The 23,531-nt window shown below is 39.9% G+C and overlaps 1 protein-coding gene across 3 annotated transcripts in view; it reads left to right on the forward strand.

The window, feature by feature from the left end:
* Positions 1-3,375: 3,375 nt before the first annotated feature.
* Positions 3,376-23,531, forward strand: part of LOC131237066 (O-fucosyltransferase 16-like) — a 34,659-nt gene continuing 14,503 nt past the window's right edge. The window contains exons 1-6 of one of the 3 annotated variants that reach the window (XM_058234715.1): positions 3,376-3,742; positions 3,887-3,946; positions 4,056-4,146; positions 9,773-9,846; positions 15,899-15,987; positions 16,109-16,292. In XM_058234715.1, coding sequence (XP_058090698.1) covers positions 3,554-3,742; positions 3,887-3,946; positions 4,056-4,146; positions 9,773-9,846; positions 15,899-15,987; positions 16,109-16,292 — 687 coding nt within the window. In that variant the 5' untranslated portion in view covers positions 3,376-3,553. Of the gene's footprint in view, positions 3,743-3,886; positions 3,947-4,055; positions 4,147-9,769; positions 9,847-15,898; positions 15,988-16,108; positions 16,293-23,531 lie in introns of all 3 variants that reach the window. The other 2 variants (XM_058234714.1, XM_058234716.1) reach the window with 2 other exon arrangements.

Below are 23,531 nucleotides of genomic sequence, written 5' to 3' on the forward strand. Positions count from 1 at the left end.
GATAGATTGAATATGTCAGACATGTGAGGGATCCAAGCCCGAGGTTCGTGACTATCCACTAATTAGATCCGCTGCAAGGGTCCACCCATGTTTTTTCTGCCCGTCTATTCATATTCACATAAATGTGGCCGATTTGATGATTAGCGGGCCTGGTTTCTTTTTCATATACCTTAGCTCTATGTGGGCCACAAAAGTTTTGGATCAAGCTGATATCTGTGTTTTCCCTTCATCCAGGTCCGTCTGACCTTATCAACAGGCTGGATGGCAAATAAACATAACGGTGGGCCTTAGAAAATTTTTAATATAGTGCGTTCAATGACAACTATTTCCTGTGGTGTGGTCCACTTGAGATTTGGATCTATTCAATTTTTGGGACCAGTCCCTAAAATAAGCTGGAAAAAATGATGGACGGAGTGGATATACTACTCGTACATCAAGGTAGGCCCCACGGCCAGGGATTCACCCACTAAGCTGTTACCCTGGACCCACCTAATCTACTCCCTTGATTTCTTGGCCTAGTCACGTTTAAGCTTGTCCTCAAACTTTTGAATGGACCGTTCTCTACACAAGTCCGACATGTTGTCGCGTATGCTGAGGATCATCCTAGCCGGTCACTTTGTCAAGGAGGAATATGATACCTTGCACAATACACACGCGTTCTCAATTCTGAGGAAGGCTCATGGGTAAGTAATCCAGGACATTGGTTTGCTGTATCCTACCGTGGATGGATATCAACTGGAGATCTCCTTCAGAAGTAGATGTGAGTCTTTTGATTTGTTGCTAAAAGATAGACGGTAAGAAGAGAAATACGAAAACCTTCCACATTCTACTAGAAAAGGGTCCCAAGATTCCTCGCTGGTGCGTGCTTGCTTCTGGAAGCGTATTACGTCGAGCGTGGCTTTCGTGGATCTCCGGATGCAACGAAGTGGGCTGGATCCCTGACAATGGGGCCCACTGTAGCATATACGTATTATATCCACTCCGTTCATTCATTTTGAAAAATAATTTTAGATAAGATCTCAAAAAGAAGCTGATCGAAATTTCAGGTGGACTATAATAAAAGAAACAATGGTAAAAGACTGTTAAAAAGTTTTTTATAGGCTCCAAAAGTTTTGGATCAAGCTGATCTTTGTGTGGTCTTTTCATCCAGGTCTTTGTGACCCTGTCAACAGGTTGGATGGCAAATAAATATTCCAGTGGCACCTGTGAAGTTTTTAATAATATGGATTCAATGACTACTATTTTCCATGGTATGGTCCACCTAAGATTTGAATCTGCTTCATTTTTTTGAATCATGCCCTAGACAGTGTGGATGTAAGGTACATATATCACAGTGAATCCCACACTTAGGGATCCACTGTAGTCGGTGGTCCGATCCACCTAAACCGGGCCGACTGCGTCCTGCTTTCTTGATGAACTGGGCGCGGATTAGGTACGGACAATGTCAGTAGCCAAATTGCTGCTGAAGTGACATCACCAAAGTAAACCCCACCATGATGCATGTGTTTTATCTATACTGTCCAACCGTTTGTATAAATCATTTTATGGCATGATTAAAAAAATGAGATAGATCTAAAGTTAAGTGGACCCACCACAGATAACCATGGGATCAGACACACCCACCGTTGAAACATTTATAGGGTCCACCATGATTTATTTTTTAGATCCAACCTATTCATAAGTTACATAGAGATAGATGAAGTGAAAACAAAAACATAAGCTTGATCGGAAACTTATGTGGCCCTTGAGAAGTTTTGAACGGTGGATGTCATTGTCCCCACTGTTTTCTATGAGAAGGTCCACTTGAACTTTAGACCTATATCATTATTTTTTCTAATGCCATAAAACGATCTCTCCAGATGGATGGATGGTATGGATACAACATATGCATCATGGTCGGTCCACAAAGCTCAGTGATGTTACTTCAGTAGCCAGTTGGCTACTAACCTTGTTAGTATCTAATCCACGCCCTGACGAATCAGGTCCATGTGGCCTTCCATTCACTATTTTAACTCATTTTAGGGGTTGAGGCAAAAATTAAACCATAAATAAAACTTCAGTTGAGAAAAATATTTATTTGTCATCCAACCAGTCCACGGATATCAATTACATCCAAAACTTTTATAGGCCTTAAGTAGTTTTTGACAGTATATGTTATATCCACGCTACTTCCTGTAGCGCAGTCCACTTGAGCTTTGGATATTTTTGAACTTCATGACAGTACTTTAAAATGATATAAAAACAGAAGGGTGGCATGGATACAATACATACATCATGGTGGCCCCACAAAGTTTCTTTAGCATGTAATAAGAAGAAACATGGTAATAACACTCACAATTCAAACTTTCCTACAGCCCACTGGGATACTTAAGTTAATAGCCCTATTAAAAACGCTGGGCAAAGATGCGGGCCATGTAATAAGCAAGCGACTTGCATGATATTCTGGCAGCAGCGTAATGCACGGGCACTTGAAAATTTTAAATGTGGCCTAATAGTAACTCAAATTAAATGACTAAAAATGTGAAAATGATCACAACCCAAAAATTAGATTAGTTGAACAATTAAAACCTCTGATTTGTGGACACTTTGTTTGCTCAACTAAGACAGCAGAAAATTTTCATTTCAACCGTCTAAGAAATTTTGACAATCCAATAATCAAATAATCAATTAGGTAGAAATATTTTTTTTTTTTGTTCATCCAAGCTGGGCCCCATAATTTGGTCACTTCAATTTGAATTACCAGCATGCTAAGTGCACAATTTCCAAGTGCTAGTGTATCATCCACAACACTCTACCAGAGTATCAAAGTTTTTCTCATCAAATAAATCTTCTTTTCCAAAGTTGAATATTTCAAGCTCCCATTTATAAAATTAAAGCCATATTTAATCCACTCAGGGACATTTTTGTCATTACAGACAGTCAGTGCAGAGCGGTTACTATAAGAAATAATATTTATATATATAAACACCCCATCTCAACCGCACCACAAAAAGACAATTCAACTCTCCTGATATCCCACAGTTCATTTTTCCTCCATCGCAGCTAAAATCCACTGTCTGTCACCACTCGCTGGGGGCCTACATGCTAACCGGGTCCGACTATTTGAGCCGTCCATATTCTCCTTACTATCATTAACAAGACGCTGTTCCATAATCACCCTTCAGCTATGATCCTAACCTTTGATCATCCAGAATTCGCCAGAATCATCCTTTCCGCACACGTGGCTAACGTATTCCCTATCAAACAGAGGCCACGACATGGACGACTCCGATAATCAGACCACTCAGCACGTGGGCCCGTCGGTACCCCCACCAGCACAGCTCACGTGCTATCCACGTGCACAGAGAGGTCTCTTGTTGTTTGTCTCCGCTCTCAAAGGAAAATATAGATTTGGGCGGGGTTCTTTGAGGGAGGGCGTTCCTCGTGCATTCTATTTCTGCAGCCAGCCAGCCAGCCATGGAATCCCTGTCGTCTGCGCCGGAGGCGTAGTATCCTCTCCCCCTCCCAAAATCCCATTTCAGCCCTCCTCGTTCTTCTCCTCCGCGCCGTTCGGATGAAAAAGATCGAAAAGGCCGGGTCGCGCGGGCGGCGCCACCACGACCTCCGTTGCCGGTTTCCCGCTGCTTCAACCATCTCCGCCCTCTCCGCCACCGCTCTTCTACTCATCGGCGTTCTCTCCTTCCTTACACCTACGCCTCTCGACAACCCTTCTCTTTCTCAGCCCAACCACAACTCTCTCCTGGTACCGCTTTCGCCCCTCCATTTCCCCTTATTTACCATCCAGCCACTCGACTCCTCTCCCTTTCTTCCCTATTTACATTTCTGCAATTCCTCCTTCATTCGTCTATTAATTCAGCATTTCTTCTCCTTTCTCTGTTGTATTCAGTTGAAGAACGCTGCTGAAGTTATCACCAACGCCATCGGGGATGAGTCGTTCCGGGTTCCGGTACGGCTTCTTGATCTTCTCTTCACCATCGGATCGATTTCGATTTGGTGCTGGTGTATGCGTTTCGACGTTTTTGATTGGATCTGATTTATTTATTTATTGAATTTAGAGCGGAGGAGGGAGTCTTGGAAAGGATCTCTGGGGGTCGACACTGTCGGAATTCTATTATGGTTGCAGCAATGCCAGCAATAAGTTTCAAGGTGCACGCCTTGATTTCTCTCTCTCTCTCTCTCTCTCTCTCTCTCTCTCTCTCTTCTTTATTTTTTTTATTTTTTATTTTTTTATTTTTTCAAATCGTTCGTTGCATGAATGCTGAGGTTCGTGATCTGGGCTTTCTGGAAGTAGTTTTGAGTCTTGATTGAAGAATTACAATTTTCGAGTCTTGATTTTTATTTTTAGTTTTTAAAGTTGGTTGGAGCATTTGATGGACATCTCTACTGAAACGAGTTTATGCTTGGATTCATTTGTGTTCGGTTCTAATTTTAGAATCTAGGGTTTTTATGCTACTTGTAGTCTCATGGTTTCTTGATAATGGTGTTATAACGGTTTTTTAGCAGTTTCGAGATCCTGCTGTTATAAGAGGTTTGGCTGTTAATGGCCACTCTTTGTAGAGAATGGCTGTTATGACAGTGTTTAGTCACATTATATTGGGGCGTGGGATTTTCATTTTTAAATTTAAGAGACATTTTTATTAAAATAGTAAAACATAAATTTCATTTTTGCTCAATATGTAAGTTCTGTAATGCATTTAATGGTCAATTTATTCCATAATAACCCTTATATAAAAGGGTGTTGGTTTGTCTCTGTGGAAGACAGATGGCAAACTCATTCTTATAACAATTGTTGAGACTGTTACAACGGTTATTTGGAAAGCAAAAGCGTTGTGATGACGGCTTTGAGTAGAACAACCAGTGCCTGTTAGGAAACTGTAATGGCGTTATAAAAACTTTTATGTGATTTGAGATGTTTTCGGTTATTTTTGGTAAGGGAATCTCTGTGCATATTGGATATGGGTCTGTGTGGGAATCCTTCTTTCTGTGCACAGAGATTACCGCCTACCGTGAATGGACGGGTGGGAGCTGTAGGTAAATGACATCCTGTGTACAGGTTAGAACACGGTAGTTGGGTTCGTTCAGTAGATGACAAAACATCATTAAATCGGAAAGAAATGCTAAACAAAGCTGCAAAGGTGGGTAGGGATTGCCTTAGATATGTGATTTGAGATGTTTTCGGTTATTTTTGGTAAGGGAATCTCTGTGCATATTGGATATGGGTCTGTGTGGGAATCCTTCTTTCTGTGCACAGAGATTACCGCCTACCGTGAATGGACGGGTGGGAGCTGTAGGTAAATGACATCCTGTGTACAGGTTAGAACACGGTAGTTGGGTTCGTTCAGTAGATGACAAAACATCATTAAATCGGAAAGAAATGCTAAACAAAGCTGCAAAGGTGGGTAGGGATTGCCTTAGATATCTGCTGCATAAACACCATGTTTCTGTAGCCATTTGCCACATCTAGCAAGAACTACTGGAAACATGAAATGTTTTCTTTTCATGCAAATCTGTGATCCAGGGGTCAGTTATGACAAAGGGAAATTTTAATAACGAGGCTGTTGTTTTCTCTGATTTCCAGTCAAATCTAGGGCAAAACAAAGGCGTTTTGGGTTTTGTTTTATGAAATGTTATTTTTTTTTCTCAGATAGAATAAGAAGTAAGAACCACCACCAAGAAATCCTCTTATCAGTGGAAATGAGCTGTTGTGAACCCTGATTGTTTAACAAATCTTGCCACCTCATTTCATCATTTGTATACATATGTAGGAATTGAATGTGAAGATCCTCTGCCAAGCCTCTAATTTCGTCAACGAGCCAAGTGAAGTGCTGGCTTTCCAGCTTTCCCTTCATGGCACAGACAATAACATTAGCCAGATCACCTTCCGCTAGCATGATCGTCATTGCATTTTATCACCATATGAAATCCTGATGGTAGAGCACAAGTTTTGGCCTCCTCTGAGTCATTAATCCAATTGTGCCTGAAAATAAGCATTATAACTCCATTATTATCTCTCACTGCACTGTTGATACCTTCTAGACCTAGTTTCCGAATGACACTACAATTATAGCTCAACTTAGGCTCCGTTTGGTATAAATTAATTTCACGACTTATTACTAAAAATTGCCATTTTCAGTGATTTTGAAATTTTAAGACCGTTTGGTAAAGACAAAAGATTAAGCACTTAATGTCAAGAATCACTTAGAATAGGTGATTTTTTTAAAAGCGACTGTACCTTCACTTATCACTTATTGTTGAATGTGGTAAGTAATTTTCCTTCAATTTTTTCATTGACTGTTGATGAAAATATCCCTACCAACATTTTGAAAAGACAATATTACCCTTCTAGGTTTTGAAAACGTATTAGGTGTTGACATGGGAAATTTCCATAGGTCCCACCATGATGTACGTGTTATATCCACACCGTCCATCCATTTTTTCAGATCATTTTAGGGCACGATCCAAAAATTGAGGTAGATGCAAAGTTCAAATGGACCACACGAGAAAGCAATGGGGACAATGATGCCCATTGGTGAATCCTTCATTGGGCCCATTGTGATGTTTATTTGCCATCCAAGCTGTTCGTAAGGTTACATGGACCTAGATGAAGGGAAAACACAAATATCAGCTTGATCCAAAACTTTTATGGCCCCCATGAAGTTTTCAATGGTAGGCGTTCGATCCCCACCATTTTCTTTGGTGTGGTCCACATGAGCTTTGGATCTGCCTCTTTTTGGGCTCATGCCTTAAAATGATATGACAAAATGGATGGAAATAATATAACACATGCATCATGGTGGGGCCCACAGAACTTTCCCATGTCAACACGGTGCCGACCCAGGTGCACTACGCAAATCAAGCATGTAGGGAGCGGAATAGGTGTTACAAGGGGACGCAAATTGGGTACCACCCTCGTTCGTCCTTAGCTAGGAATGGACAAGGGCTCTGAGGGGCCACTGTGATGTACGGGTTTTATCCACACCGTTCATCCATTTTGCCATATCATTTTAGGGTGCAAACTTAAAAATGAGGCAGTTCCAAGGCTCAAGTGGACCACACCATAGGAAGAAGCGGTGATAATATGACACCCACCGTTGAAAGCTTCCTAGGACCCACCGTGATTGTTAATTACCATCTAACCTGTTCATAAGGTCACATAGACCCACCTGGATGAAGGGAAAACACAAATATCAGCTTGATCCAAAACTTTTGTGGCCCCCATAAAGTTTTCAATGGGTGTTTAATCCCCACTACTTGGTTCACATGAGCCTTGGAACTGCCTCATTTTTGGGCTTATATTGTAAATCATATGGCAAAATGGCTGGATGGTGTGGATAAAACACATACATGATGGTGGCCCCTTAGATTCCCTGTCCGTTCCTAGGTAGGGACGAGCGGGGGTAGTACCTAGTGTATCTTTGGTGGAACACACCACAGGAAAATACTGGTGATTGAATGCCCACCATTAAAAATTCCTAGGGCCCATTGTAATGTTTATTTGCCATCCAACTTATTGATTAGGTCACATGGACCTTTTTTGTTTTGGAAGAGTGGGTCAAACAAACTTCAATGAAGGGAAAACACAAATATTAGCTTCATCCAAAATTTTTGTGGCCCCCAAGAAGTTTTAAATGGTGGGTGTTCAATTACTTTAGTTTCCTTTGATGTGGTTCGCCTGAGATTTGGATGTGCCTCATTTTTGGGCTCATGCCGTAAAATAAGTTGGCAAAATGGTGGGATGGCGTGGATTTCACATGGACCTTAAGGTGGGCAACCTCAAAATTTTTTAGATGCCCAGGGCCCTATTCAATATTGACGCGGATGATCCAATCCATTTCATGTATTACCATACAAAACTGCACCAAATGGATGATCCAATCCATCCATTATTTGGCCTTATTTTCTATGACCATTCCCTTTACAAGCCATTGATAGGATGGTCGTGATTGCCTTAAAAAAGTGATTCTTCAAAATCATAAGCCATCCATGATTGGCCCTAACAAATAGACGGATCAAATAGTTGCTTGCACCTTTTTAAAAAAATAATAATAATTATTTATTTAAAATTTTTTAAACAACATGGACTGTTCATGTTAAAGACCATTGATAAAACAATTAATATTTGTTAGATATGGTGGCTCATGAAATGCGTGTTAGATCTAATGAACAGTTTGGATCAATGCATTGGGCTGTCTCAGTGGGCAACCGAATTGTAAATCTGGCAATTATGATTATAGATGCAATTCTGGCCTAGACAAAAGATGTTAACTACATACTGTGGATGTAGGTAATTGTTGTATGCTTGTTCAGACTGTCCAAGCTGTGGGTGCCATTATAAATGGATCATAGCCTCAAAATCAAAGTCATCTAGAGATCTAACAATTCAATTCGTGGCTTCAAATGGATAGCTAAAACTAAATTGCTTAGGGTACAATATCATTGGGCTAATTCAGATGGATTAAGATCATCCAATCGGTATGATATTTGAGTTATTTCTCCATCTAAAATGGAGTCCATCAATGGTGTGGCCCATTTTATTAATATGCTTTGACTATAGAACTAAAGGCCACACGTGTAGAAACTGAAAATCTGAACATATAGTGCATATCCTTGGGATGAATACCATCTACTTGCCTCCTTACACAATCAATTCATGTTACCATACGTGGCAAACATAAAATATCCAGACCATTCATCTACTTGGCTTTTTATTTGGTGGGAGAAGTATTAAAATTTTATTGGAATGGGCATAGGGGTGCCAAATCTGGAGGCATGACAATAGCATGTTTTATCTCATCCTCTACAAAAGATAGAGATTGGGACAATATGGGCAAATTTGACAAATTGTCAATTTTCAGACATTTGTACTTTGTGTTTACAAAACAAGGTTTTCTGAAAAAGGTGCTTATTGTCAAATATCATGACTTTTTTTTTCAGACAAATTACCAAACAGATTTTTCAGTACTAATTAGTACTAAAATTGAGCACTTAAATTAATTTTCAGACCTTATTTTCAGTTTACCAAACGGCACCTTAAGCATACTAAAAGGCAGTGCCACTCACCCTCCCATGTATGACTTTTCATTATACCCTTGCGACCACCACTCGTATTTAGTAAATGCCCAAGAACAATTAAGCTTTATTTCCTTTTCTTTTATCTATTAATTAAAAAAATTTCTCTTTATAGTTGTGTAAAGAGCGAGTGACAAAATTTTCCAATGGCAGGGGGAATGTCAATGCTGTGTTTTTTGCTGGTTCTTTTCATCTGGTATTTCATGTTTCATTTTGGGTATGGTGCAAATTGTTTATCAGTGGAATGATGATGAAGTACCAGATGAAAAGCACTTGATTATCAATGGAATGATCATTTTGTAGAATGTATACAATTTTGACCTTCAGCATATTCCAAGGTTTTAAAATCAACTTAATGTATATGTGGGGTTCTGTTGTTTCAGCTATTGTAGCTCCCGCTGTTGTTTTTGGCGTTTGCCTTTCCTTTCTTTTTGAATAAATTCTCAATTACACATTAGGGCATTCCTGTTATATAAGGTAACAGGCGTTCTATAAAAATTATAAAATATAGAGAAATGTCTGTTGTATAGGCCTTAATTATGGTTTTCTGTCCTGTCATGGCTGATATCTTAATGGCATTTCTTTTAAAGAGATGGGTGGTCATAGTGTTAAGCCATCTTTATGGCCACTTAACATTTTGTAGACCATGACATTTCATAGTATTGGTTAGCTAAAGCACACTACATCCTTCAATTAACAGCAGCAGAAGCTATCACGCACACCAATCGATACTTGATGATTGCAACAAGTGGGGGCTTAAACCAGCAACGAACAGGAGTAAGATTCTTGACCTCTGTAACTTTTTTTTTTTTTTTTTTCTCCCTTTTACGCTAAGAAATGCTTATACTACCTGTCTTTTTTATTTTTTTTTTATTTTCTTTAAGACTAGTGTATAAGTATGAAAACTGGAAGCATTGATTTGGACTCAATGTGGGATTGAATTTGAGTGGGCACAAACTTGAGTAATTTCGTCTAGTTTCTCAAAGTTTTTCTTTAGAGAGATGAATAATTGTGGAAAGAAGTTAAAAACAAGTGGCAATGTTGATAAAATGAATCACGTGTTCACAGTTATATAATCAGTCAATAACAATCAAAACAATTCATGTATTTCGCAAGAATAATTTTTGTACAATGCAAGTTAAAGAAGATAAAATTTTTGATCGATTTATGCGTCTTCTTTCAACTAGGGATCTATAAAAATTTGAGAACTTATCATCTACAGTCAGGTTAATGCTAACTTAGCATGCCCCATCTTTCTCGCCAACATGTCACTTATGCAGGACATCCGAACCATGCAACTGTTGGGTCCCATCATGAAGACATGAAAATTAGGCTGGCCATACTCATCAAGCAGGCCATCCATAAAAGATTCAAAATCAATAGACAGATGAAAGACTTAACTCAAGGTACAGGTTTGGCTCTCCCAATGAATAGATCGGCCTGATTTCCGAAACATGATCTTCTTGGCGAGGTCCGCCCTTTGCACATTCCAGATGCTGCCTGTTTTCATTTTGTGGAAGTCCCCAGCAGGGGAGAGGGCTGTAGGTGAAGGCGGGTTCTGCTTCTTAACTAGAGAGGGGCGCTGAAATAGTTCCTATGGGGTCGTGTGTATATAAGGCCTGTCAAAGTCCTTAGTGTGGTTTCGCGGATGTCCTACACATGTGACATGTTCTCGGGAAGATAGGCCTGCATGGTAAAGGTGATCCGTTCTCCAATTTTAATGTTTTGGAATTTCAGACGTTGCCTTATTTATGGGCCTGTTTGGTTTTCCAATTCTCTATCAAATGCAATATAAATGAAACACCATTATCGTTTCCAGATGTTTGTTTAAACAAGAATTATGGCTCATAAATTGAGAGTCAAATACACCGGGAAAGGAAGTAGGTAAAGTAAATTGTAATCATTAGATTTTTACATTATAAAACTACCAATTTTACAGTGATTTATGGGTGAAACAAACAATGTAGCAAAATCATCATTGGAGTCAAATGTAGGTGATGTCACCACACAATTATAAGAGTAAATAATCATTACCCATTTACAGCTATTTACTGTTGTAATTGGAAAACCAGATAAGTCCTATAAGTAGCTCCTGGTGTAGTGTTATTCACTCTCACTTTTCTTGTAGTTTTACAGAATCTACTCAATCCTGTAGGACTAACAATCTTGTTATTTGCTTTGCAAAAGAACTCCACAACTTTCTTTGCCACCATTCCCTCCATTATTTTTTTCTTTTCTTTTGTTATTGATCAAGGTACACAAGGACTACTTGCTAGATATTACAGGAATGTAATATCTCACTGAACACAGGTGGATGGTTTCCACATGGACTACTTGCTAGATGCACCACTTGAAGCCAATGATAGCAGTCCACTTGATAGCTGTTGTAATCCATGAGGATCCATCATTTACTTCACTAACTCCTGTTGCTCTTAAAGTCTCCAATGCTAACTTTTATATGTATGTATGCATATACATATGCATGGGAAGAGATTCTATGCTTCCAGAAGCACGAAAATTTTGTGCCTGCATATGGCAGGTGGTAGCACATATGTATGATGATGCAAAAAATGCATCTAACGGCACATCAAATAGACAATCCTGACCATGCGATAAATAAAACTTTTCTCACTGAATTGAGCCATTGCTGATTTTTGTATTCTAGAGTCCATCCTGTACACCACTGATTGAAGGTTTTGATTTTCCCAAAAGTTTGATTCTTGTTCTATTGCTCATTTACTATTGGACCCACCAAACGAGCAGTTGCAATGTTTGTCCTTGCATGCCACATGCGCGGGAATGGCATCGAGGAATGGCACTTCTTATGCTTCCAGAGGCAATGGATTAGCTGTGGCCATGTATGCATTTGCTGGTTTTCCTGTCCAGGACCAAAGGGTCATTCTGATCAGTTTCTAGCTTTGTCATTTACACCTGCTCTAGCCTATCCTATCCTGGAAATCTTGCTCCAAATAGCATCTTCAATATCTAGGTTTATGGCCTCAGCGACTCCGTGCCCTTTCTTTGTCTATATTTCAATTCCACTCATTAATGTCATCGTCTCTCTAATTTGCAGTAGTAACGTTAATGTAAACTGACGGGTATGCCCTGCTTTTTTTCCTTTGCAGTTATCTTCTGTCTTGCTTCTAATGAATTCCACATAACCCAAAAAAATATGTTGTTTCTCTATTCTATCCTTTGAAAAGAATGCTTAATACATATTTAATATTAACGCACTTCATTTCGTTTCTCTCAGCTTATCTAACTAATAGGTGTTTTATTGATGCAAGACATGAAAATTTAAATATGTTATGCAAGATTCCAGGCTTTAGATCATAGTAGTTCAGAAACAAGCACACAAAATTCCACATCCCGCATAAAGTCAAGCATTCAACAAGGGGAATCTATGCGGGTTCAGGCCTATACATCCTAGGGCTGGATCAATTGAAGTTATAGACCAAACAATGCCCAAAAGAGAGTAAATTTATCTACACATGCACAAAAATATTTCCCCAATCTAAGGGATTCGTAGGTTTCAATTCGGGGAACCCTAGGGTTAGAAAAAGGGGCAAAGAAATTGGGATTTAAGACAATCTAGGGTTAGGGTTAGGAAAATCAGGTAAGAGAGGAGTGAAAGAGAGGAAAGAGTGCACTTGAAGCCAGCCCGCGCGTGTGGACAGCAGGGCAGGCCTGACGCACATGCGCTGAGGGCTATCCGCACTTGCGTGGGGCCCACGAACCAAAAAACCCCCTCCTTGGGGCTGGTCGGCTAGGGTTGGGCTACAAACCCCTCAGGTTTCGGCCCGATCCGATGTACGATCCGCTCGTGGTGCTCCGCCGAAGTTTCAGCCCTCCTGCAGGGCTAGATTCCAGAAATCTGTTGTAGAGAAGGAACGACTGTAAAATAACAATGGATTTGCAGGTGGAATGATTGTAGGAGAAGAGAAATATGGATGATAGAAGGTGGGGGCGAATTGAGGTGGGTGTGGTTTCGCACTACGGTAGTAGCCCTTCGAAGAAGGAAGGGTTTCACACCCAATTAGGTTTTCATAACTCAGAGAGGAGCAGGAAAATGCAGAAATTTTATTCAATCTTCAATGAGAAAAACGACTACAAGGGGTGCCTATTTATAATAAAATCTTATACCCCAAAACTCGCGCCATGTGCACAACCTATTACTTAGAGATGAAGTTACCATTAATAACAATTAATCAAAACAATCTAAATTGTCCATGATGTTCCTAATAACAAAAATAACCAAAACTCAAAGTACTAAATCATTTAGAATAGTGAGCCACGATCATGAGAACCCATGGTGGGATTTACATGACGATCGGGTCCACTCTAAGGGACCAAAACGCAATCCTCTAACTAGGAGGCCCTCCTCAGACGTCATCATCAATCTAGATCGATGATGGGGCCCTCCTCCTTGCATACGTGCGTAGGGGGGCGTGCGTGTGCGCGTGATGTCCCCATCATTTATGTTGGTTGACATTTCTTTTCCATTTTACATGACCCACCTATATCTGCTGCTCAGGTGAGCTTGATGTCATGCACAGTTCTTTTCTGGTCATTTTGAGCTCAAATCTTCCTGATAAGGCCCACTTAAATTATCTTCTGATTATGTTCAGACACGCTTTTTTAATGAAGCTAAATACTTATTGTCTTCTCAAATAATGTCCTAATAATCTTGCTAATCTCATTTCTTTCACTATCTTCCATTGGTCTCAATGTTCTGTTGTTGGTATCACGATGAGTATGCTTATGGAACTAGACTTGTGTGCACGGAATGAATGTTCTAGTAGCTTTAATTGCCATTGATTATAGTACAAACTTCTCATGATTGAATCTCTGTTTTGAGATCATAAGTGCAAAACAGCCATCCAGATGTTTTTCAAGATTTGAGCCTCGCAAGAAATATATGTAGTTTAGATGGTGGGTGTCATTGAATCTGCTATGAAGCCTTTGCAGGTTCGTCTGTCATGGCATTCCCACATTTAGTAAGGGGATGCCTATGGCAACTAGGTTGGTTGTGCATCTGCAGTTTCTATGGTGGTTTCTAACACCTCTGAGAGGAGATTAGTCGATAAGAGAAGAAGATTGGATCTTCTACTGTATTTCGCTGACAAAAAGACCCAAGTATGGTCCTGTACGAGAAAACTGTAATCTGGTTTATTCTTTTCTGAGACGGAGAGGTGCTGCAGATAATTTCTTCTTTCATGGTTGTAAAGTATAATTCTTCAATCTTGTTGGGGAAGGACTACGGAGAATGCTGATTTGTCATTCCTTTTTATGCAATTCGTCATGGTGCTGAGGAAATTGGTTGGTGGTCCATTTAGTGGTTACTACTTACTAGGGGAATGTATTCTGCAGAACACACATAACCCACAAAACCACCACCACCACCAAAAAAGAAGAAAAAAAGAAAAAAAGAAAAGAAAAAGGAAGAGATACATTGCCTTCATGGATCCTGTATCTTCTTTCCTCTATGGGTGTTTCTAATGGATCTTTGGATCTTTCTATTTCTGATCAAAAAAGGGAAAAAAAGAACTTCACCATGTAAGTTTGCCAAGCTTTATGCAAGTTTGTAAAATCCCTGATATAGGGTACTTGTGCTTCCCAACCATTCTTTTGTCATTATGATAGTAGTCTTAACCTCACAGTGCTCCCAGATATTTGTGGTTCTATTTATATTACTATTTCTGCACAAGCAAGTTGCTGTTTTATATGAATTTTCCATTTAAGATGTAGTTTTTTTTTTTTTTCTGGGTGAGAATTGCTTAATATTAGTATGATATTAGAGGATGCTTTTAACATGGTAAATTTTCACTTGAGGCTCCAGCGGCCCTAAGCTTTAATGTCCAAACTTGGTTTGTATGACTTGTGGTTGTGGGTGTTGCCAATGCGTGGGTTAGTATGTTAATACCTTCTGGTCAGTTAACCAGTGATCAGTTACCTATTCTGGACCTTTGACTACTCTTTCCTCTACCTCCTTGACTGCCTTGCAAGTGAATTAGGTTCCTTCTGCATCGACTGGAAAGTAGTGTCACCTGAATGCTTTTACTTTTGGGTTTTTGCTGTGCTGACACTTGGGGCCACTGGGACACTCCTGGACATGAAAAAGCAGCCTAGTGATGTCATCAGAAAGTGTCGTGTGTTGGACACTTGTGTTCAAACATATTTTCTATAAAACTTTGATTTTATCTTTCTTGATTTTCCTTTTTGCTATGTGAGTTTCTTTTGTCATGTTGAAGATCTCTCACTCGGCTTCAAGCTTTGATTCTTTACTGTCATTGTTGAAGAAACTATTCATTAAGGATTTCCTCTCACACTAGATTAGTTCATTTTCACTGTAGGCATCATGACCTGTATAACAAAAAATCACAAGTATTGTTGTTCTTTTTGCTCTTTTTTTCTTTTGTGGGGTTAGGGTTCTCCAATCATTTAAGAGAGTGAGTGATGTTGACGTGAACTACTATTATTGAGATGATTAAGCGTGACGTATGATGTTTTGTAATCAATTTTGGAGTTAGTTGTGCTGGACATTTTAGGACACTTAGATACTTGGCACTTGTGCTATGGGTCCAGGTAACAGTGCTGTGAAGTTTTGTGTTGGGAATGATATTCGGAATCCAGCACATCAGGGTGTCATTTCAAAGGCTCCTTGGCTGAATTACTTGTGATACTTAATGTACATTTCTTCTGATTACACTATTGAGTATTTGTGGTACTGAATTCATACAGATAAAAAAGTATATGAGAGATCCATTTGAGGTTCCGGCCAATTTTGATTGTCTACTTGCAGCTTCTTATATGCTAATTATTTTTACAGATAACAGATGCTGTTGTTGCTGCTCGCATATTGAATGCTACCCTTGTCGTTCCGAAGCTGGACCAGAAATCTTTTTGGAAGGATGCTAGGTTTGATATTTGCATCTTATACCTGGGTTGCTTGCGCTGTAAATAAACTGTTTCTAGTCCCAATTGCTTTTTAAAGAAAGGGTGAAATTTTCCTTACACTAATTTGTGTTGTCTTTTGCAGCAATTTTTCTGAGATCTTTGATGTTGATTGGTTCATTTCATTTCTTTCAAAAGATGTTAAGATCATAAAACAGCTCCCAAAGAAGGGAGGAAAAGTTATTGGGTCATATACCATGCGTGTTCCGAGGAAGTGCACACCAAGATGCTATCAGAATCGAGTGCTGCCTGTTCTCGTAAAAAAGCATGTAAGTATTTAGTTCTCCAAAGGTTCACATATTACTTGATTTTTGTTCCTCCTCCCAGTTCACTTTGGTCCTATGCAGGGTAGTTTTATTTCTTTTAAAATATACCAGAATTTCGAGCTTGAAATATGTGACACCAAGCTCATGATGCTGTGATCAGCACGCATCTACATTGCAGGTCTAATAAAACTTTCAAGATGTGCAAGGTGCACAGTTCCTTTAACACACTGGTCAATTCCTATTCAACGTGTTATAAGTACATGCATTTGAGGAGATAAAACAACAAATGTGTTCAATTTGTCACACTAACTATCAATGAAGGATGTCATCTTCAGAACTGACTGACATGGTCTACGTAGCTGACAGCTAATGAAAATGAATCAGAAAAATGCCTTTTGGTGGATTGCTACTCTGTGATCAGATGTAATAATTGACTGAGTAAACTTCACTTGGCAACTAGATCTTGTTTTTGTTCTCTTGAGGTAAAAGTAAACCATGCTGATAAAGGCCCATTGTCCAAATATCTAGTCCATTGACTTTCTTTCTTGAGGGGTTAGCAACGGTGACGCAAATTCTAAAAGCTTTGAATGCTCTTTTGCTTAGTTGCAGGATCCTTCTAACTCTGTGCTGCTTCCTCTTTGAATCCCACTTCGGACTTGCACTCCTTACTAACCATTTATACTTGATAACATTTTGCAATAGACTCTTCCCCACTGCTGCACTGAATCTGCATTCTGCTGCGACTTCGTGCCACATTTTGTGCAACTATTCTTTTTTGAGGAACATTGATGACCACAAAATGATCCGTTTGATCGCTTGAGGACTAGGTTTGTAAGCTTAAAAATGATACCTTGTGTCTTTTAGAAGATTGAGTCGAGTGCCCCAAACTTGTCCTTTAGGGAGGTCATGGAGGTATTTGAATGGGCATCAAGATTTGTGGAAATGAAATCTGAATGAGAAACTTGTCAAAGGCCTCGGGGGTGGAAGACCAGGTTTTTCGCCATTTGTATTGAGCTATGTTTACAAATTGCCCAGAGTGTTTTTTTTTGGAGAGGTATCCTCTACCTGGAGTTACCATGGTGATTGAGAGTATGGTCAGGTTTGTTTTGACAATTGATATGAGGTAACTGTAGTGTGTAGAGAGACTGCTTCCTAATTTTAATACTTTCATTGTGGAATCTAGTGAGCTAGTGGGGTACTACTTGAATTAGGCATGTTTAGATTGGTGACATCCTCTTTTTTACTGTGGAAAATAAAGCGTTATCCTCTGACGATTTCTGCTGTTTGCGAAACCAAAGTCAGCTGTGGAATAAATTTCCATTTCCACGGTTATCCTCCAAAAAAAATAAATTTTAATGGAGACTTCCACATTTTTTGAGAGAACTCTCACTTTTGACCATTGACCTTCCCATATTTGTATGGGAATTACGTTTGCTAAAACAAACAGGCTTGTTGGATTCTTTTTTCACAGATTTCTATTTCTACATATTTCCTTCGATGTGATGTCTTCCTTTCCAAATCTACTTCTTGGATTCCAATCAAACAGGTTCTAGAGTCCTGATGCTTTAGAACGTAAGTCTCACATTGCACCTATTTTGTGCTGGTGATGATCATGGTTTGTTGATCCAGACCATTGATCATATGAAACCTACTTCCTAAGGCAGATGACCAAAACCTTTCAGATTGGAAGATCCTAGCTGTCCAATCTTCTGGCCCTTTTATGATCCTTTTTTGTATTTTCCTCTTGATCATCCTTTTGTAGGCTTCCGATTGAAGGCCAGAAACCTTTTACCTGGGAAACTTTTAGTTATATCCAATCCATGGAAGGGTCTATCAGATCAACTGTATGGCCAAAACCTTTCAGATTGGAAGATCCTAGCTGTCCAATCTTCTGGCCCTTTTATGACCCTTTTTTTGTATTTTCCTCTTGATCATCCTTTTGTAGGCTTCCGATTGAAGGCCAGAAACCTTTTACCTGGGAAACTTTGAGTTATATCCAATCCATGGAAGGGTCTATCAGATCAACTGTATGGTTCACGGAACCATTGGGCCCATTTGTTCAGTTTGACTCTGTTGGACTTTACAATCTCCCTTTCATTTAAGTCAGTGACAGTGGGTTTAGGCTTAATGTTTGTAAATCTTTGCAAGTCAGAACTCTGGATGAGTTCCTTCAAATTGAAGCGTCAAGTGTTTATTCAACTGTGAGGGGTTGTACTGTTGTGGCTTATTGCATGAGTAGTCTAGTCTTATGATTGGATAATTCATCAATCCTTAGCCTGTGAAGCATAGTTGGAACCTTCTATCCTAGCTGCCACTCTTGCTCTTGTTTCCACTCCTACTTGTGCTTCAGATGCTCCTACCACCAACTACTGCTACCATGCTTCCATTGCTACCACAATTAGCCAAATCATTTACTATTTCTGATTTTTGTCACTTCATCCATATGTTAGCAAAATTATACAGTCACTGCTTAGTTAATTTCATTTACTATGTTAACTTAATGATCCATATGTTAAACAAATATACATAGCCCTGTAATTGTTCTTGCTTACTGAAGTTTTGAGAATTGTCATTCTCCGCACCCGAATTGCTTCTCCCTTGTTGCTTCATGCAATCAAGGCTAATGTAATGAGTGCTCTTTCAGTTCCATAGGGTGCTTATTGGCTGTCTATAGAGCTATGATATTCATGCTGTTGGTATGGAGTGGACTAGTCAGTAGCTGGTATTTTCCTTTTGGATGGGTTAGTGGAAGGCAGACTCAGCTGTCAAATGGTTAGTTTAAGGGGGCAGTATTTAGTGTCTCCAAATGTAATATGAGGTTGAGGCCTTTATGGAGGATAATCTTCTTAGCTCTCTTATCAGGGCATTTGGAATTAGATGAATCATAGGATGCACAACCTGAGGCTTTATATATTGTATGTGGGTTTTTTATTTGACAAGTGGGCTTATGCTTTGGTAATTCAAATCACTCATTCATTGCATCCTACAATTTATTTTTTGAAAGATAACAAAATTTATTGAGAAACCCACCAAAGCAGAAGCAAGGCTGGGAAGAATACAACCCAAAGCTATATATATTTATATAAAATTTATTTTTTGAAAGATAACAAAATTTATTAAGAAACCCACCAAAGCAAAAGCAAGGTTGGGAAGAATACAACCCAAAGCTACAGAGAGAGAGAGAGAGAGAGAGAGAGAGAGAGAGAGAGAGAGAGCATGATAGAGAGAGAGAGAGAGCATGATAACTAGTCGCCACACCTCCTTACCTCATTTTCCTGACTCTCCCCCATGCCAAGCCCATAGAAGATCTTCCACAGACTTTGACATCAGCCACACGATGTTAAAGATACCTAGAAAGCAATCCCAAACCTTTCGAGCGAAGGGGCAGTGGATAAATAGATGATCAATTGATTCCGCATCACCCATATACAAAATACAAATGTTAGGAAGGATCAATAATCTCTTTTGAAGGTTGTCAATTGTTAGCACTCTTTTCCCCCCCACCAACCACAAACCATGGCTAGGCGGTTTCATAAGACCAAGGATGAAAGGGGGGTGGCAAGAACCTAAAGTTCGAGGCGATTCCCGAAGCAACTTGTAGAAAGAGCGACGAAAAAGCAACCCAAGCTATGCACATGCGACACCACAAAATCCTTCTCCCTAATCGATTGTGAGTAGATCTTTAGACGGTTCGGGAATATTGCCAATTCCTTGTCTTTATCATCTGTCATATCTTTGCAGCAAGGGAAGACCACACCACGAAATCGTTAGAAATGGAATAACAACGTTTGACTGTAATGTTCCTTTCAATTGTAAGAGGAGCCACTCTTGGAAAGAATTCCTGCAGTTTACTATCCCCACACCACGCATTTTTCCAGAAACGAATATGACCCCCGTCACCCAGCATCCCCTTGGCTAAATTTAAAAGATATTGACTCCACAACTTTCCAAAGACTAGAAGCATGGTAAAGCGTACCGTGCTTCCAATAGGGTGTAATATTTTTATGCAATTAACTCTCTCCACATCCTACCTTCTTTAGTTCCAAACTTCCACAATCATTTATCGAACAATGTGCCATATTCATCGATTCCAACTCCCTGATTCTTGCTCCACCCTTAAACTATTGGCTTGTATACCTCTTCCCATAAGAGGCCCCCCCCCGGCGCGCGCGTGCAAAAAGTCTCTTCTTAACTTTTCCGACATGCTTAGAATTGATGTCAAGCATTTGAAAAGGGACAAAGTATAGTGGCATATTAGAGACTGTTGCTTTAGTAAGGGTTAGATGACCTCCCAAAGATAGATGTGAATGCTTTCATCTTGAAAGCTTTCTCCTAATCATCTCTATAACCTTGTGCCAAAGGCGCTTAGCCGGCTTCCCAATACACAAAGGCAAGCCCTACGTCAAAGTTAAAGACCTAACCTGCATCCAAATATAGTAGCCAACCTCAACACCTCTTTGCTGCTCAGTTGGACCCCCAACATTTCGCTTTTGTCAACATTAATCTTCAACCCTTAGATTGTCTCAAAACAAGTTACAAACTTTCACAAATTATCAACTTTTACCGTGTCCGCCTCGCATAGAAGTAATGTATCATCAACATATTGGAGATGGCTTACTTTAACTCTTGCATTTGCCACCCTAAAGAGCCACTGATTAAACCGACCTCCTCACCTTTGTGAAGCATTTTGCTAAGAGCCTCCACTAAAATCATAAGAGATGGAGATAGGGGATCGCCCTGACCTAATACCCAAGCTGTGGAAAAACCTTTTGGGTTAACCAAACAAAAAAGACGGTTGAGCCAACACAAGCTTGAATCCAACCCCTCAATTTCTACTCGTAGCTTGATGTACCCAAAATCTAATCAAGGAAAACCCACTCAATATGATAATACACTTTCTCAATGTCTAGCTTGCATATTATTCCACTTTTGCCTTCTCTGTTCCTGGAGTCAATATACTCATGGGAGATGAGAGCTCTATCTAGAATCTATTTCCTTGCACTGAAAGCACCACTGTTTTCGGAAATAATATTCGAAACCAACCCCTATTATAGCCCCCCTAAATAGCCCAAAAGACTGCTAAAATGAGCAAGCTACACATCACTTTACCAACTCCCCCATTGATGCAAACCCGAAAGGAAAAGCAAATAAATCAATAAGAAAAGAAAGAGAATGTGGGAAAGACCTAACAATCCTCTAGTCGAATACTAGAGATCACAAATATAAGATCGTGAGCAAGCTCAACAATCCTCTGGTAAAGTAGAGATGAGCTAAAAAAGGAATGTGGGCATTTTCTTGTGCACACGTGCAGAGCGTGCTCGCTTGAGATATGAGCCATTTCTTCATATCTTGATTAATTGGCATGTGCGGCCATTTGGTTGCATCAATTCCACCTGACTTCGAAAACAACTCGTCCTCGAGTTTAAATTGGTAGCCGTAATCTCTTGTGAAGATCTTCGTTTGTTGTGCTTCTTCTTTGGCTTCGCTAGTAGTTGATGGTGGAGACCTACACGCCTAATGGGTAGCTAGTGCATAATATGGTGTTATAACACAAACGATCTTTTCTTTTGCTTCTTGTTGGTCCTCCATGTTCTAGACGTTGATTGTAGCCCATTCGTCATAGTCTGCCTTCGATTCGCATACATTGATTGATGTTGAGATCGTACTATTGTGTTGACCTCTATGAAGTTTGCCACTATGGTTGTAGCACTATCCATCTCTTTGATCATCAGATCATCCATATATGTTAAACCTTCAGTCTCCTCAATTGGATCATCCATTAACTGATCTTTTGGCTTCAATCGACAAGTTGGGTCGCGATTTTTTGTGGCATGGTAAAGAGGACAAGAAAAGAATTCACCTGTTGGGATGGAAGCAGGTTTGTAGGCATCAGAGTGATGGCGGAGCAGGAATTAAAGATTTGAAGTGCATGAACAGGGCCCTCCTAGGTAAGTGGATTTGGAGGCTAGGTTCGGAAGACGGCAGTTTATGGAACTCTCTCATCAAGAGCAAGTATGGCCACTCGCTTGGGGGGTGGTGGACCAATCCATCATCTGTTTACAGAGCATCCAACATCTGGAAAGGTATTCTCTGTATTCAAACTGAGGTTGTTAAAGGCATCGGTTTCGAGTTAGGCAGAGGAGACAGGATCAGATTTTGGAAGGACCAATGGATAGGTGAAAGGCCCCTTAACGAGGCTTTCCTTGCCATTTATAGGATAGCCTCCTCCAAAGACATCAGCATTGCCGATAGCTACACTTGTATGGGAGGGGAGAGGGAGTGGAACGTCCAGTGCAGAAGAAATTTGGAAGATTGAGAGATCCCTATCCTGGCCACTCTGCTTGAATGTATTTATCAATTCAACCCCAGCCCCGACGCGAAAGATAGAACAATCTGGAAACTGGACAAGTCATCTTCCTTCTCAGTTAGCTCCCTATACAAAATACTTCCTCCTCCTCAGTTTTCGGAAGTGGCCCATCCTTCTCTTGTTTGGTCCCACTCCGCACCCCGTAAAATTGTGGCGTTTGCTTGGTTGGTTGTCAATAAGAAGATTCTCACCATCGACAATCTGGAGAAGAGAGGGATGAATTCTCCTCCACGTGTGTCTATGTTGTATGACGAACGCGGAATCGATAGATCCTTTACTAATCCATTGTCCCTTCATCTCCCAAATATGGGTGGATTTCGCTAGTAGATTCCGAATCAATTGGTGCATTTCTTGTTCCGTGGATCTCCTTCTTCAAGTTGGCATGGGTTCAGACTTGGGAAGAAGAAGATTCAGATTTGGAGGATGGCCCTCCTTGCTATATGGTGGTTGGTTTGGATCGAGAGAAATGAAAGATGTTTTAGAAATTCCTCCTCCTCAGTGGAGTCCGTTTCTTTCAAAGCCTCGAACTTGGTGATCGAGTGGGCAACGTACTCCGATTCCCTTAGGGAAGAAGACTTCTCTTTTCTTTTTGCTCAAGGGCTTACGCTATCTCAACATTGCTCGTTTGTTTCTTTGGTTTGGTTTGTTTTGTTTTCTTCTTTTTCTTGTTGTTCTCTCTTTTAGTTTGATGAATGCGTAACCTTTCAAAAAAAAAAAAAAAACTGATCTTTTGGTTTTACTTGAATTTCCTCCGATCTGACCATTGATCCATCAACCAATCCAAAGGAGGATTCCTTTTGGGTTGCCACACTATCTATAAATACGTCATTCATTGGAATGCTAGATAAAACATATTAAAGCCCATAAAGCTTTTC

The sequence above is a fragment of the Magnolia sinica genome, chromosome 2, assembly GCF_029962835.1.
Source record: "Magnolia sinica isolate HGM2019 chromosome 2, MsV1, whole genome shotgun sequence".
Taxonomy (NCBI): Eukaryota; Viridiplantae; Streptophyta; class Magnoliopsida; order Magnoliales; family Magnoliaceae; genus Magnolia; species Magnolia sinica.